General features: G+C 39.8%; 1 protein-coding gene across 2 annotated transcripts in view; it reads left to right on the top strand.

Annotated features, from left to right (window-relative positions):
- The window catches only part of plpp3 (phospholipid phosphatase 3), a 47,238-nt gene extending 34,626 nt beyond the window's left edge, over window positions 1–12,612 (top strand). For both annotated transcript variants that reach the window (XM_067417156.1, XM_067417155.1), the window contains exons 5-6: window positions 1,434–1,610; window positions 10,616–12,612. In XM_067417156.1, coding sequence (XP_067273257.1) covers window positions 1,434–1,610; window positions 10,616–10,744 — 306 coding nt within the window. In that variant the 3' untranslated portion in view covers window positions 10,745–12,612. The remainder of the gene's footprint in view (window positions 1–1,433; window positions 1,611–10,615) is intronic.
- Window positions 12,613–18,201: the final 5,589 nt, after the last annotated feature.

The following is an 18,201-nucleotide window of genomic DNA, read 5'->3' as shown; positions in this document are numbered from 1 at the left end:
GCTCTGCAGGAACTTTTTATAGGGATAGGAATGCCAAGTGTATGAAAGTCTGTGGTTGAAATAGCTACAGCTCCTTGGTTAGAAATTCCCTCATTGCTGCCAACATTGAGGCCAAGCTGGACCAAAATGTACATGAGTATGAATTGATTTATTTGTGTTTTGCCTCCGATGAACTTTTGCCAAATAATCAAGCAAGTATCTCCATTTCATCTGTGACATCTAGCTCTGCTATTTAACCACCTAGAGTATTAAACCCAACAGCTCATTTACAGTAGCCTGAGAGAAAGAAATGATTGCTGAATCAGGCAATACGTCTGAAAGTTTTGTTTCAGCATATCTCTGTGGCCCAAATCAGTCTTTAATGCAAATTGAAATAATGAGACAGCATGCCATAAGTTGATTCCTGTCGATTTGAGGAACAAACGCACATCCACACATAAACACCTACAGATGCTTATCGCTCTACCATCCTTCCGTTCTGAGAGGATGTGTTTACAAGATAAGATCAATTGAAGTTGATTGAAGAGGGCTCTATTTATCTCCAGCCTTTCTGCCCATGAGGTTTCTTTGAACATATTTGGTGCTTGTAATCTTTTGTCTAGTTAAATACACCAGACACCCAAAACTCCAATCATTTATCAAAATTGAATATGACTCGATGAGCTGCTTGTTCAGGCACACCCATCCTCGCATCATCTGAGAACTTCATTCAGTAAGGAAACTCCAACTCCCAAACATCCTCAGGGAGGGATTCCTTCCTTTGTATGCACACAATGCCTTCGGAGTGAGGAGAGAGCTGTTCAGGAAAGCAGACATGACCTTGTACACACCTTCGCTTGGAAGCTAAAAACTCAAGATGGCTATTTTTTGTTTTGTCTAACAGATCGTTCCGGGCCTCGTCTGGGTGTGCGCATGTATGTTTATCTGTTAATGTCTGTGAGGAGGCGTGTGTTTAGAGATTTCTGTTGTCTGCTGTGGTTTGGGACATAATGGAAGTTTTCCTTCTCGTGTGGTGATGGATGATATAAGGGAGGGTGATGAGTACAGGGTCCTTAACCGAACTAGTTTGAAGGGTTTCAGGACTGATGGGCCGCCGGAGCGTCGTCAACAGTTTGTCCTCCTGACCCCTATCCTCCCCTAATCTTTGCAACCCTCTCTTCATTTGTTTTCTTACCCTAATGAGTCTTCCTGTTCCCAGAAAGCAAACTCTATGAGGGGTCCTTGGATTTAGGTGACTAGAGAGAGAGACCGCATCTCTAGGTTTCCCCCCCCCCATTCCAATTCCCATTTTTTTTCCCATTTCCCAATCCCATTCTTCACCTTCATTTTGTTTTCCCTTAAAACATTTTGTTTTTTTTATTAGTTATATGTTTTATAAACAAGTTTTACAAATGTTGCATTGTTTAAATTGCCTTCTATCTCTTTTTCTTTAGTTCTACCTGCAGTCTCGGTTTACGTGGCGAGGAGCCCGTCTCCTGAGACCCCTCCTCCAGTTCACCTTGCTGATGATGGCCTTCTACACTGGCTTATCACGTGTCTCTGATCACAAGCACCACCCCACTGATGTCTTAGCTGGCTTTGCCCAAGGAGCCCTGGTGGCCTACTGCATAGTGAGTACATTTTTGTATTTCCCTCATTAGATCCAGTTTATGTTTCCAAATAAGGTTTAATACCCTTAAGGAGACGAGGGGCTGTTGTCTTGAATTGTTCTTTATTGGTTGGAAAGTATACCAATCTGGAAATTTCCTACTTTATGACATTTGATAACCACTGGCCTTGATCTTCTTGCCATCACAACATCTGGATTTTTTTTTTCTAAAATGGTGAACAAGCACTTTTACACAGTGTTAACACCAGAAGGACTAATTAATTTTTTTTCCTTTCGGAAATGTGCTGGCAATTATCAACCCGACATTTTAGCATGTTTTCCTGTTTTGATCCGTCACTTTGAAAAATGAAAAGGTTTTCCTGTCAGTATAGTTTGTGACATTATGTTTGGAACTCAACTAGAGGCAGATTTGTCTGATAATTTTGTCAAAAGAACTATTAAGAACAGACTTTATCATGTGTCATCTGGTAGTGAAGACAGAAGACCATCCAGAGTTTGAGGTCGGAAGGGGATCTGGAGTATCTTGAACTAGACCACAACATTCTCCAGGCCCCACCCTCTCTCTTTTTCACCCCTTTCCACAAAATTACTCATCCATCACAGTGAAGCATAATCTTTTTCTTACTAATGCAGAGCATATTGCCTCAATTGCACCATTACCAAATCTCAAATGAAAGGATAAGGGGGAGTGTTGTGGAAAAAGGAATTTTACACTTCATAATTGTGGCACGTCACACTTGTTGGTGCCAAACTTTCCCTGCAGTAAGCAAAGCTTAACTTTGCAGGATTTACTGGGTTGTTTTTGGGAAAATTGAGCCTGGGGAACTGAATGTAAAAAGAGAGAAAGCCTTTTCTCTATAAGAGAAATTACCCTTTTAATTAGTTATTTTGAGAAACAGGATGTTATCTGTACCATAAAGGGTTAGGGGGATATTCAAGGCTCATAAGATTAGGTAAGGGGGGCCAAGAAACCAATACCCCTTTCCCTAGATATCACCCCAACTTAATTATTACAACAACCGAAAGAAAAATATTTAAATTGCTAGTGTTAAAATTGATTTGTGTTTCTCATACATCACAATACAATTCCCAGAATGTCCTAGGACTGTCTTTCTTCACTTTAATTGGCTGTGACAGAGCACAGTTTTTATGGTACACAGATGTTGGCCAAACATCATCTTACTGGTATCATGAACCTCCAAAACATTTAATCGTCAGTCCTTGAATTTGCCGAATTTGTGCAGCTCACTTTTCATTTGGCTCTTGTCTTTGTTTATTGCCATTTCGTTTCTTTTTTCCAAGAGTAGTTTCAGCCATTCGCCAACCCTTTAATAACCTCATTAAGAAAAAAACATTTTAGTGAAACAGTCTAATCATCAGCTTCTGATGGTCTTTAAGACCCTCAATGTGAAAGATTGTTGTTGAAACCTGGAGAAGTTTCTTCCCAGTGTAAAATACAAAAAAATAGCAGATAAGTACAACTAAAAGAGAGTAGAAAGGAGATCCTTTTCACTACAGATCAAGGCGCCCCATGTACTTGTTTTTAACGAGCCCACATTTGGAATCTGTTCCACTCCCCATCTGTGAACGTTTTAGTGGCCCAATTAGAGTATCTCTAATAACCAAAGCTCAGATGAATTCTATAGAGGTAAAGCAAGGTACATGTCTTTAGAAGAAACGGACACATGGTAACATGCCAAAGTTATGGCCCCATACATAAAACATTCGCTTTGCACCGTAGGCTGCAGTGTACCTTGTCCAAACTTCTCAGCTAGCAGTCTCCAACAGTTCATGGTTGGGAGGTGAAACATTTCTTCTAAGTTTGGCTGTAGGTGCTGATTACTGCTTAAGGGGGTTGTGTTTAAAGACGTTTAAAGGTTGTAAGCGCTCTGGGTTGGTGTCCAACTGGCTGGCTTCAAAGAAACCATGGAAAGTTACAGGTCTTGGTGAGTTTTGGCTGGATTGCAAAAGCTGATTACAGACTTACCGCATGTTCCATATTAAAGAGGATCGGGTCGCATAGTGCTGTTAGACTGTGATGCCCCCAGAGAACTGATCTCAGAACAGCAGTTAATGTCAGCCTGTCTATGTATCATGCAGGGAAACACGAAACTTCAAGCGGCACAATGCTAAATAGGCCGTCAGGTTTGTTCAGTCTTCTAAAATCCCAATTCCTTATACTCGGCCTGGTGAGATTTTTGGCAAGATTCACCACCGTTACGATCGCTGAAATCAGGCAGCCTGGCATATATGTATATGTCTGATACTCAACTAAAAGAACCCTTGAGATTCAGACTACTTTGTCTTTTGGACTGTTGTCTGAAGCCACATCCTCCGGTTCTTCCTGTTTGAGAGTGGCGTGAACTGTTTGTTCATGTCATCAAACACGGCCCACTTTCTAAGCTGCTGACATGGATGGAGAGAGTGTGAGAGGTTGGCTGCTCATAAGGCTCGGTTGCAGAGGTGTTTCCTGCAGGACTAGACAAGGGTGGAAACAGCTGGAGGCCTGCACTCAAACAGCCTTTTCCTTTTCCCACTCTCTCTATATCCACAGCACCCTTCGAGTTCTCACACCACAACAGTTCCTGGCCAACAGTATCCCACCGTTCTTCAAGAGCACAGAGGGTCATTTTCAATATTACAGACTCCAGTTCCGCCTGCGATAAATGTCCATAGCTAAGTGCTTCTGGTCTGGCTTGCGTTGCAAGATGGTTGTCCCGATATCCTATCACTCTCGCCCATATGTTAGGCCTGAGCTTTACTCTTTTTTTTCTTTTCTCCATTGTGGGCCACAGCTCTCCTGTTGCCATGGAAACGGAGGCCATCTCAAACCGAAAATAGTGTGGTTGTACGTAAGAAGAAAGGAAATTTTAACAGTGTTATTAAACTTTACTAATGTTACGCTGGCGAGCGAGCAGCCAAAACACAACTTGGTCTCCACAATTATTATGCAGATGTGGCTCAGTGCCTGAAACTACAATTTAAGACACATGCATAACATAAGCAACACACTCTCACACATAATCATGTGCTGTGTTTGGCGCTTTTAGAATCAGGCACACCCAAACCAATGGAAGACCACACACAAGTGTACACACCCATGACATCTATGAACCTGTTCACAGTTCGGTTGAATCCCTTAAGGCCATCAGTGAAAAGCGGCAGAAGTTCAGTGAGGTTCATTTGAGACTAGTTTGGATAGAGTTGGTGGTGAGCCCTCACAGCTCTGGGATCCAAAATAAGTGTATACATTGTGTGGATCTTTCAACGATCTGGTAATTGTTTAATGGCGACAAATTGTTTGGTGTCATTTCCTGTCCAATTAAGTAAACGTCTGTGAGAGCGCCAGGGTGGAGAAGTTAGTTTGCCATGTACTAGATGATGTCAAACCCCTTTAACCCTCTGGGGTTCTTCGGTCATTTCTGACCCGAATTTTTTTTTGAAAGAAATGTTAAAAATCGTAGCTTCATCTGAATGGTACGAAACTTGGTGAGGGTATTGGTACTTGGTATATGGACAGAAAAAAAAATTGGGGACAGGATTGGAAAAGTCTAAGTGGTCGTAAAAAAAATAGTCACACTCGGGGCCTTCGGGTCAAAAAAGACCCCCATAGGAAATGAATGGGAAATTGGCAAAAATATGAAAATACAGAGTTTTTTGTGCATATAATCTACAAATCAGCCAGGATGCAGAAAAAAAGGACTCAACAGTGAAGGGGTGAATCTCTAAAACATCAAGAGTGCAAAACAGACAAACAAAAACTCACACACACACACACACACACACACACACACACACACACACACACACACACACACACACACACACACACACACACACACACAGGTTCTGTAATGCACTCTAGTGGTAAAAATGTGCTATTGCGTGATAAAAATGCTCACTGTGTCCACCAGATGGCACCAATCAAATAAAAAAAATGCTTTCATGAGGCCTAGGCTTGACTCTAAAATGAAATACAGCTTTAATAAAAAAAGGAAAAAAAAAAATAAAATAAAATTCTATTATATTCAATGGGAAAAAATGGGTCATAATTATTGCATAAATATTATTTATAAATCATAAAATTATCTCAAAACACCAAAAAAGAAAAGAAAAATATTATTGAACAAAAATATATTTCATTGATTTTACTCAATGTTTTTTTTTTTTTATTCCCGACCTCCGGGTCCTTTTAGACCCGAAGGTCCTGAGTGTGACCCATAAATGAAGAACCCCAGAGGGTTAATACAATATAATACAGAGATGGTGACTAAAATAGTACATTAGGCAACTTGACGCTCTAGTGTTTTCACATTACAAAAAAAAAATAGTATGGAATTGTATTATATGCTGCAGTAACAGACCCTTAGGGTGCATCTTAATTCTTCCTTTATATGCATTTGGTGGTACTGCAATAAGGTCAGTGCACATACACAGGCTTAGACAAGCAAGAAAAACAGCTTCCTGGTGCTGACTGAGCATTTGAACACAATGGAGTGAGTTTGCTGTGGAAGAACACTTTCAGACAGAGGGCCGTGACACAGGAAGCACTCACCCTGTGACACAGGTTCATTGGCGGCCTGTGTTTATTGTGAGAGACGGCTCTTGAGTCATGTTGGATCTGATAACACATAATTACATACAATCTAATTCTGGATTTGAAGACTATCGACAGAAGCCTTGTCAGCCCTGTGTAACACATGAATAGTTTTTATATATTTTTTGAGAATTCTGAGAAATATAACAACATGGACCAAAAAATATAAATATATCAAATTGCTATAATCACATACAGTGGCTGCAAAAAGTATTTGACACTTAGGCCGTGTGTTCACCAAAGCTTTTTTTCACACAGCTGGCTGGCGCTTTCAATTGTTTGCAATGGAAGCGCCACATTTTTAGAACGCCTGGAGCGCAACGAGGCGCTGAGCGAGTATTTCACGCTCAAGCGCTGAGCGCTCAGCGTTTTTTACTGGTTGCCGAGAGTTGAAGAATGTTCAACTTACCTAGCCATCCAATCACAGTGAAGGAGGGGCGGGACAAATACTACATAGACCAACCACCACATTCTGCCAACAGATGACAACAAGCAATAATAACGGATCAAAATTATTTAAAACGAGCCAGAGCAAATACTTTACATTGTATCAGCAATTTTATATAGAATCAATACAGAAACAAACTACCTGTGAAATTAGTAACACTTAAAAAGTATAAAAAGTGTCAACTGAAGAAAAAAAACGCTGCCTTTCAAAACGCTCTGAAGCGCTCACAGCGAGGCTTTGGTGGACACACGGCCTTAGTGTTCATTGTAAAAAAAAAAAAAAAAAAAAAAAAACCTTTTTTCCCATTTTTTTTTTTTTATGCAGCTACGGTTTCCAGAAATTCATTGGAAAGTATACAGTGACAATTTTCTGATATTAAAGGATTGCATATTGATATTTTACAACTTATAACCATATATCTCAGTGATGTAATGTTAAGATACCAATCTACTTGAACGTCAATGTTTTCTTTTTATCTTAAAATGAAACCAACATGATAATACAGATGGTAAAATCGAAAGCCAAGATTAATTAGTTCATCATAAGTGTCCTGCCCATAATCCATGGCCAATACTCATATAAGGCATAGACTAATGTACAACAATAAAAACAAAAGAAGAAAAATGTATTTATATAAAATATGATATTATGTGATGCTGTGCTGGAAATGTCCTTTTATGTTCATAGTTTTTACTTACAAAACCATATATTTGTAAAATTACATATAATGTGATTTTTATTTTTTACTGTATATAATTAAAGTTTTTTCTTTAAAAAGGACATTTTAGTTTATTGATTTTGCATTATATATAAATATGCACTTGCCATTGGAAAGCCCATATCAGACATACTTCCTCTTGTATTGAAATCCTTTATAATTGCAAACAAGCAGAGGTTCTCGGTCCAGTTTCCTGATGTCATTCCAGTGCAATGTAAAGGTCACTCTGGAAATGTCATGATCTTTCTGGCATGCTTTCACTCGTATAAGCAGAAGACGCTCACAGGAGGCCCCATATGATGAACTCATCCTCTGTAACCTTTGGATAAAGCGCTCTTTGTATGTGCAGCATAGTGTCGTTCACTGAGAGGATATGCAAGAAACAGCTGCTGGAAAGATGATTCCAGAACTCTGATGGCCTCTCTAAGGCTTTCTGTTCACTTTCTATCTCTTCCCACACACACACTTACAAACCTGTTGATAGTTACAGCTTGCTTACTCAGGCCTGTCACTCACAAAACCAAATAGGAAATCCTTTTTTTTTTTTTTTTTTTTTTTTTTTTTTTTTTACTCTGTGTGCAAGTCTATGTGCTTTTTCTTACCCCTTGGCATCATCCAAGAGCACTGCGGCCCTGCGGCTGACAGCAGTCCCTGAAACGTGTCAGGACAATTTAGCTGTTAGCTACCCCAAACACTGACCTCTTTTCCTGTCACACACTGGCCCCATACTCTTCACACACTCATAAATAGCGCGTGTTTACGCATTGGCAGGCTTTCTGGAATCGGTGATTCCACGCTGCTGCCGTCCAGCTCAGCTGTTCTGCATGCTTCAGTAACATTCATGGTGTGTAGACGGCTAAATATCCCGTAGGCCTCTCCTAAGCCTACATTACCGTGAAAGCATCCCGTGTTTGGCATGAAAGGTCCGTGACTCAGACTTGTATATTTTCAGCTCTTTGTAAATCCGTTGGGTGCGAGCCTAGTGTAATGCCAAAGGCACACTTCCTTTCTTCCCCTCCCTGGTTTCCTGTTTTGCCAGTGATGTCATTGGGACGTAAAGAGAAGGTTGTCGGGCATCTCTCCTTGACTATAAAGTTCTTCCCACGCCAAGTGAGACCATTAATACTGACCTCACTCCCCACTCCCTCACTGTCGGAGACTGAAACAAAAGAACTGATGGGGTTTCCTCATTATCTTTATTACTGACTCAAGGCGTTAGCCACTCTTATCAGCGTTGTGACCTCATACACATCCGCATGTCACGGGCGATTAATTGCCAGCCTTTATATCATCTGACATTTCAAAAACCATATTGCTCATTTGTGGTCATTGGAACGTGCAACGATGCTTCAAAAATACATTTTATTGCCAGTTATCCCAAGTTTTGGGACGCCTCCCTTTACATGCACATGAACTTTAATGACATCCCATTCTTAATCCGTGAGGTTTCATATGGAGTTGGTCCTCCTTTTGCAGCTATAACAGCTTCAACTCTTCTGAGTGTATTTAAAGGAATTGTTGACCATTTTTCTAGAAGCGCATTTGTGAAGTCGGGCACTGATGTTGGACGAGATGGCCTGGCTCGCAGTCTCCGCTCTAATTCATCCCAAAGGTGTTCTATCGGGTTGATGTCAGGACTCTGTGCAGGCCTGTCAAGTTCCTCGCCATCAAACTCACTCATCCATGTCTTTACGGACCTTGCTTTGTGCTCTGGTGCGCAGTCATGTTGGAAAGGGAAGGGGCCATCCCCAAACTGTTCCCACAAAGTTGGGAGCATGAAATTGTCCATAATGTCTTGATATGCTGAAGCATTGAGAGTTTCTTTCACTGGAACTACAGGACCAAGCCCATCTCCAAAAAAAACACACGAAAAACACACCATAATCACAATGCAGTCAAGCAAATACTGTTCTCCTGGCAACCGCCAAACCCAGACTCGTCTGTCAGATTGCCAGAGAAGGGAGACTTGTCACTCCAGAGAACACGTTTCCGCTGCGTCCAGTAGTGGCTGCATCCAACGCTTTGCATTGCACTTGGTGATGTACGGTTTGGATGCAGCTGCTCAGCCATGGAATCCCATTCAAGTTCTTTATGCACTGTTCTTGAGCTAACCTGATGGGCACACAAAGTTTGGAGGTCTGTAGCTATTGACTCAACAGAAATTTGGCGTCTTCTGCGCACTGTGCGCCTCAGCATGCGCTGACCCCGCTCTATGATTTTACGTGGCCTACCACTTCATGGCTGAGTTGCTGTTGTTCCCAATTGCTTCCATTTTGTTATAATACCACTAACTGTTGACCGTAGAATATTTAGTATTGAGGACATTTCATGAATGGACTTATTGCACAGTTGACAACCTATCACGGTACCACGCTTGAATTCACTGAGCTCCTGAGAGCGACCCATTTTTTCACAAATGTTTGTAGAAGCAGTCTGCATGCCTAGGTGCTTGATTTTATGCACGTGTCCATGGATGTGATTGGAACACATGAATTAAATGATTTGAAGGGGTTTTCCAATACCTTAGGTAATATTGTGTATGTGTCTGAATAGTGGTAACTGGGAAGTTTAATCATTTGCTGGTTCTTTGGAAATTATGCTATATTGCAATTGCTCATGCCCTATTTGAGTCACCATTTCCTTTATTTAGAAATTAAGTATACATAATAAAAAAAAAGTTTGACTAATTTTAGTTGTCGAGTTTTGACCTAAAGTTTAAATGTTCTTAATGTATTAAAACACTTATATAAATAAATATACATAGAAAAGTTATTTTTAAAATTATAATGTTTCACAATATAATTTTTTACTGTATTTTGATCAAATAAATAAATAACACACTTCTTTTAAAAACATTGAAAACTTGGGTCTTACCAACCCCAAACTTATGAACGATATTAATATAAATTTTCTTTCTAAATCAAACTTGCTATTTGATAGGTGCTATTTTATTGACAAGAATAGAAGAAAACTCGCCAGTTCCCAGAATGTAATTTCTCTCAAATTTAATGTTCTGTTCCTTTTCCTGTTCTTCCATAAATACAATTCCGTTTCTTGTAGGTGGTGGCCAGTTAAAGGGATGGTTCACTCTAAAAAAATAATTTACTCTAATTTATTATTTTATTTTTTTAGGCGCATTACAAACACTCCTGTGGTTAACCTGACTTGATTTGATTAGTTTTCTGGAAAGAGTTTAATTCTCAAATAAATGATCTAATTCTCTTTTTCTTTCTCTTCTTCTAGGCCTTTTATGTATCGGATCTCTTCAAACCCAAAGCCAAGGCTGCCACTCCACCTCCCTCGCCAATCAAGAAAGAGCTCCTCCCCTCTTCTGACATCATAGAGAGGAACAACCATCACAACATGGTGTAGGAGAGGAGAATGGGAGGATCCTTCTGTAATCTCCCCATCCTCTACCCCTTCCCTCCATCCCCTGAAGAAACCAGAACAGCCACCTGTGACAGAGGAGCTATGGCCTAGCTGACACCTCCTCTCTCTCATCTGACAGTAGAATGTAGGGACAGGACAGAGACAATCCTATTGACTCTTATTATGACTTTATAAAGACCTCACTATCCTAGAGCCCAATCCGGAAGGCAAAACAGACACAAAGCTAACAAGACAAAAGCGATTTCTCCCTCAAAATATTACGTAATTTGTTGCGGAGATTGAATTGAGCTCGGGCAAACGGGCCCATTGACGAAAGTAATACACAGAAATATACCAATGCGTAAATGAACGACAACGAAAAGGAAGGAGAGAGTGAATGTGAGGCTGGTCACGTGACCAGCGCTTCTCTCTTTCCGACCGTCTCTTTCTATTGTCTCTGTGGCCTTTCAGTAACCGCATAGGACAACAAATTCCTTATTAATAGGAATGATTCGTTTTACCTGCGATGTAATTAGCACAGATATATTAACAGTATAAAGAAGAATAACTTATAGCACTATATCCAAGTTCATTGTTAAATGTCACCACTCGCTATCTGAGAAGTGTAGCTTTAAGAAGCTTGATGAAGGTCTATAACACCCATCATAGCTGATTTTCGCTACTCGAACAGTGGCCTAACTGCATTTTAACGGGTTTTAAATGGTGGGTGGGAATGGGACTTTTTTTTTTTTAGATAAAGACTGAATTCTCAGATAGATTTTTATTTTAGTAAATGATTTCACGATGCCCGATCTCTGGGGACGTGGCTGAGCCGTGCCGCCTCGCTGTCTTCTGATTGGTCAGAGCTAACATAGGGGGGCGGAGTTAGACGTTGGGAAGGATGGCGTAGAGGTGTGTCTCGCCACCATGGTCGCTGGGATTGATTCCCACCGACTGCTCTGGCACATTTTTTTTTTTTTTTGGGGAACTGGGAATGAGCCTCTTCCGCTGGCTGGTTTGAACTCTTTCCCTTCCAACTGCATGATCACTCAACGCTAGTTGTGTGTTTTTACCCATGATGCCACCTGTGCCCTCTGCCTGTCCTGGCAAAAGTCAAACTTCCCCAAACCCCGACGGGGTTAAGGGAATGTGGGGTCCCTCAGCAGGACGCTCCGTCTCAAGTTTGAGTGTGTTTATATGTGTCGCGTGTGTTTCCGCAGCTGGCCCTTGTGCAGTTGGCTGCTACCATGTGAAGAAACTTAAGAAAACTGTGGACTTTTATTTTTCTTTTTTCTATACGCCTTTTCTTAGCCTTGATGATCCTATCGTGATCATGTCTACTGTCCCCACTAACAGCTGTACAGTAATGCCTGACTATTACAGAGAACACATCCATACAACACAACTCAAGCTCCAAATGTGTTGCACATCCCTCCCATTGTATAGTCCGTCCTATCATTTCAACCAACCGTTTTATTTCTCTCTCTCAGAAATATATAAATAATGTATAGATCACTAAAATTAACTATGTAAGATATTATTTCTGAACGTGTTTAGATATATCCACTATGAATCTAAAAAGCAATGTGTCATGACCTGTGTTATTTACAAAGTGCTGCTTTTATGAGCATTGATTGACAGAGTTTTGTATTTAGGTAACTAAAATATTGTAGATTTGTGATAGTACGTTTTTAATAAGCGTTGAATAAAGCATACACTTGTATCAAATTCACTATTAGTATTTTTGTATTGTCTCATTTTGTACAAAATAAATAATAGCAAAATGTTTTGTTTTTGTTTTTTTCTGCTAAATGTACTTAGCTCTAATACATGTGCTTTTAAATAAAAGCTCATTATAAACGACAAGAAAAGTGTTTGGTCTCTTATTGCATGAAATTTAATCTCTCCTGTTTGATGAGTATTGCGAGTTTTAAAGTCAGAATTCTGAGATATAAACTCGTAATTGTGTGATATAAAGTCACAATTCGGACTTTATTTCTGACTTTTAAAGGGATCCCCTGGTGTTGAGACTTGTATGGCTTAATATAACATAAATGATGTCTCTAACTGAATTATGTAGTAGAAAACCCATGAAAGATCTACGTTATTTTAAAAATCGATTTTATATTTGGACCATGGGCGGCGCCATTTTGTTTGCGTTCTAGGTTGATGACGTAGAGTGGTTGAACTCCTCAATCAGCTGGCATTACCCGTTGCTATTTTTACCACAACGCAACTCGAAAATTGTTTCAGAGTTAAACAAAACCAATGAATTCCTTTGTAATTATACTTAAAACACACTCAAACATACATGTGCACACAAACTCACCTACACAAGTCACAAACAGATCGGCGGGCGCGCACACGACAGGCTCTGTCTCAATCGAGATGTTGGGTTGCTCAGTCTCCACGACAGGGGCTGAATCTGAAATCGACCCTATACCCTTAAATAGGGCATTATTTGAAGGGACGGACATTTGTAGTGTTGTCCGACACCATAGTGGACATGTTCGAGTGCAGTCATTCAGTCTCACGTTCCACCGCAATAACGAGTGTAAAGCCGATTTACAAACAGCTGTCCGACTTCACGCACTCAAACATACATGTGCACACAAACTCTCTCTCTCACACAGACTCACACACACCCCAACAGATCGGCGCGAACACACACACACACACCCCAACAGATCGGCGCGAACACACACACACCCTCAATCTATTCCCGTGTTGATATCCTGTTCAACACATCCTGTTCCCTAGATAGACTGTTGATAGTAGATTAACTATAATGCCTAATGTGACCAGCAGAGGGAAATATCTAGGTAGGACGATGGGATAAAGTAACGTGAGGAAGAGAGGCAGGATGTTTTGGTGATGATGCATGCGATTGAGACAGAGCAGTCTGTCAGAGGTGTGTGTGTGCGCGCCCGCCGATCTGTTTGTGACTTGTGTAGGTGAGTTTGTGTGCACATGTATGTTTGAGTGTGTTTTAAGTACAATTACAAAGCAATTAATTTGTTTTGTTTAACTCTGAAACAATTTTCGAGTTGCGTTGTGGTAAAAATAGCTACGGGTAACGCCAGCTGATTGAGGAGTTCAACCACTCTACGTCATCAACCTAGAACGCAAACAAAATGGCGCCGCCCATGGTCCAAATATAAAATCGATTTTTTAAATAACGTAGATCTTTCATGGGTTTTCTACCACATAATTCAGTAAGAGACATCATTTATGTTATATTAAGCCATACAAGTCTCAACACCATGGGATCCCTTTAACTCACTTTATAAAAGTCACAATTGCTCTTTTAATTTTTTTATTTAGTAGTGGAAACGGGATTCCATACCATCAAGTTGTTCTAAACCTGTTTGAGCTTCTTCTGCTGAACACAAAAGAAGATATTTTTGAAAAATATGGTTAACTAAGCAGAAATATAATATGGAAAAAAATACTATAGAAATGAATGGGGTCCCTCAACTGTTCAGATCAAACATTCTTCAAAATATCTTCTTTTGTGTTGAGCAGAACAAAACCATTTATACAGGTTTGGAACAACTTGAGAGTGAGTAAACTGATATTTCCATTTTGGGGTGAATTATCCCTTTAAAGATGCAGTGTGTAGTATTTATGATGATCTATTGACAGAAATGCAATGTACAATGAAATCGCCATTTTGTGCAGTCATGTGTACAGTAGCCCTAAATGGACAAACTTCTCTACAGAGCACTAGTCACTCTGCTCTCTCCGACAATAACATTTTTGTCCTGTGTCGCCCACCGTAGATTCTCTGTGCTTTCAATTCACAACCTCGGCGCCAAAATTCACACACTGCACCTTTAACTGGTGTCTATTTTAATATATTTCAAAAAACTGAATTATATTAGCATCATTATTCCAGTCGTTAGTGTCATTTGATCATTCAGAAATCATTCCAATATGCTGATTTGATTCTCAAGAAAGTATTTTGATACATTTGTTTCAGGATATAAATGTCAAAGCAATGTTAAGTCATTTTTGATCAATTTAATGCATCCTTACTGGATAAAATAAAAAATGAAAGTCTGACTAAGCCCAAACTTGTGTTTGGTGTCTTAATGAATGTTTGTTATTATTCCTGGGTACACTGTGTTCCCTTCAAATTGTCCTAGTGTTGGATGAGTAAACCACATTTGTTTCTGAGAACATTTTTTATTCGCTGTATTACGTGTGTTCCTTAAGTACCCGTCATAAAAAGTTTGAAAAGAAGCTAAATGAATTGTCTTGGACTAAAATAATACGATTTTAGTGCCGTCAGCATGTTTCAATCAGGGCTGGGCGTTCTTGTTTTCCTAGGACTAAGACTGTGACTTCATATTTTGGCTGTGTGTTGAGGAGCCATGATCATCATTTCTGATGTTAGGCTCCCTGAAGGTGGCACTCTGTCATATTCTCCACCGTTATGAAGTCTTGAAACATCACCGTATAGCTGAAACATCTCTACAAATCACTCTAATATGCAACTAACCAATCAAATCGAACGGTTTAATAAGGGAAAATGAATGCCGCCAAAGGCTGGCGTGTTGAATTTTGGGTATGTTACATCAGTGGGTTGGGTTCGGGCCAGGCTTGTGAGGTTTTCGCTGATGGAACGAGGCGATGGCATTGAGAGCGGTTCTGGTTCTGTGGTCATGTTTGGCTGAGGGAAGGGAGCCGGGGAGGCCTGTAGGCAGGACTGATGCCAGCGCCGAAGAACACGAGCGAGGTTGTGTTACTCCTCTACCACCGTGAGCCTCGTTTTTCTAAGTTGCAAAGGCTTAGCTATTTCACTGTAAAAAACACAACTTGAAAAAAGTTGAAATGACTCTTTGAAATCTCGTACAACAAAAAAAAATTCCCCTAGCTTTTTCTTGTTGACTCAACTTTTGTAAATAACTGAAAATAAGTTGTCTGTGACAAAAAAAAATGTTTAGTTGAGTCAACTTGACATTATTTGTTTTCTGGCGAGAAGCAACTATTCTGTAACAAATCTTTTGTAGTTGAGCCAATGCAACATTTTGTGTCTTTTGGAAACAAATGTTCTTATTAAGAATGAACAGGTTCCGATGTAGATTTTTTATTTATTTATTTTTTATTTTATTTTTTAATTTTGTTATACCTTTATTTAACCAGGGAATAAAATCACATTGAGATAGATATCTCATTTACAAGTGAGCCCTGGCCAAGGTAGCAGCACACAAAAAAAAACTCAAAATAAAACCCACAACGTAAAATTAAATACATAAAACAAAAATGACCACACACACATTTCCAGCAATAATACATGATTAAAGGTGAACTATGTAGTATTTTTGCAGTAAAATATCCAAAAACCACTAGGCCAGTGTTATATATTTTGTTCAGTTGAGTACCTACAATATCCCAAATGTTTCCAACTATTTGTAAATTGTGAGAAAATTGCTATTTTAACTAAGGACAGGGACGTTGCAGCATTGCATTTGAGAGAGTCGTCTGCGTTACCCTCGGTTTCGGCTTTTATTTGGTAGGAGCGCTTTACTCTTAGCAGTGTGAACAACTGAACGCACGGAGTAACGTCATAACATCGTTTTAAACACACACTTACCTCAAAATCATAACCGGAAGAGCGGATCTGTGCAGACGCCCGGCAAATGAGTCCCGTCCCGTCATAATAAAAGTCCCGGTATTCGCAAGGCGGTATTTGTTTAACAATCGCTCCAGCAGCTGTGCTCAGGTCCACAACACTCGGTCCTGCTCTGCTTTAGACTACAGTAACGTTAATAACCGCATGCATGAACGTGATTTCTGCCCGAGTCCTATTTTTCACCGGCTGTGATGAGAAGACCACATCTCCCAAGATGCTGCGCTCACACTTTGCGTCATCAAACTACGCATTTGTTTTGCATAGGCGCCCTCCAGTGGACAAAAGCTGCATAGTGCACCTTTAAGAACAAGAACAAGAACAAGTACAGAAAGCTTGAAATGTTCGATTAAGATATAACTTAAATTCATCGAGTGAAATAAATACACTAAGTTTTAGTGATCTTTGAATCTCATTCCAGGCAGTTGATGCACTATAAATAAAAGCAGTTTTTCCAAACTCTGTCTTCATTAATTATTATTATTGAAAATGTTTGGTTACCATTTTGGTGATGAGTGTTTCCTTTAGTTGGGCAGTTTGAGTCTTATAGTGTATTGTGTGAGTTTGTAACAGTGTTTGACCACCTAACACACTGTAATTTGTTGCAAAGAATGCTGTAACCAATGATCATGTGATCTAGAGAAAAGCATTATAAAGGGAAGTAGTTTACTACTTTTTTCATGATCAAAGGGCTTATTTGTGAATGGTATATTATATTTACCACCAAAGGTTTTATGTAGCAGATCAGTCATTCTGAGTTTTGATTTTTAAATACATTCTGGGAACTTTCTTTAGACACACACAGACATCAAGAATCAGCATATGAATCTCAACAATGGTAACATTTCATGCTGCAATGCATGCTGGGAGCCATAATTTGAATACTATGTTGGCTCCCAGCATGCATTGTGGCATGTAGCATGTCACCATTGTTGAGATTCGCCTGCTGATTCTTGATCTCTGTGTGTGGCAAAATGCTTCCTTTAGTTAATAATAAAAAAAGATAGTGGAAATTGGTACTAAAATTGTTTTCTAAAATTCTTTTTTTTTTAAAGTGCTCACTAGTTTTGCACTGACATCTACGGTAAGCCACCAAAACTCTTAAATTGGCCATCAGGTTGGAACTTTGCTCTGGTCATGTGACAATTTGCACAAACCATGTGACACTGCACATATTTATAATGAGACCCTTTATTTTTTTCCATATTTGCAGGAAATGCACTAAAACACCAACTTTTATAAATGAAAAAAATATTTACGGCCCCTATTGTGACCAATGGGATTAAATGGGTGATACAAATAAAGACTTCAGATGCACAAGCCAAAAGAAAAGGGAAAGAAAGGTGATTTAAGCAATTTTGAGCGTGGCATGGTTGTTGGTACCAGACGGGCCGGTCTGAGTATTTCACAATCTGCTCAGTTACTGGGATTTTCACACACAACCATTTCTAGGGTTTACAAAGAATGCTGTGAAAAGGGAAAAACATCCAGTATGCGGCAGTCCTGTGGGCAAAAATGCCTTGTCGATGATAGAGGTCAGAGGAGAATGGGCCGACTGATTGAAGCTGATAGAAGACCAACTTTGACTGAAATAACCACTCGTTACAAAAGAGGTATGCAGCAAAGCATTTGTGAAGCCACAACACACACAACATTGAGTCGGATGGGCTACAACAAAGCTCACCAAAATTGTACAGTTGAAGACTGTAAAAATGTTGCCTGGTCTTATGAGTCTCGATTTCTGTTGAGACATTCAGATGGTAGAGTCAGAATTTGGCGTAAACAGAATGAGAACATGGATCCATCATGCCTTGTTACCAATGTG

This window comes from Pseudorasbora parva, chromosome 15 (genome assembly GCF_024679245.1).
Source record: "Pseudorasbora parva isolate DD20220531a chromosome 15, ASM2467924v1, whole genome shotgun sequence".
NCBI lineage: Eukaryota > Metazoa > Chordata > Actinopteri > Cypriniformes > Gobionidae > Pseudorasbora > Pseudorasbora parva.
Note: the sequence above shows the minus strand (reverse complement) of the source record. Positions and strands in the feature narration are given on the sequence as shown.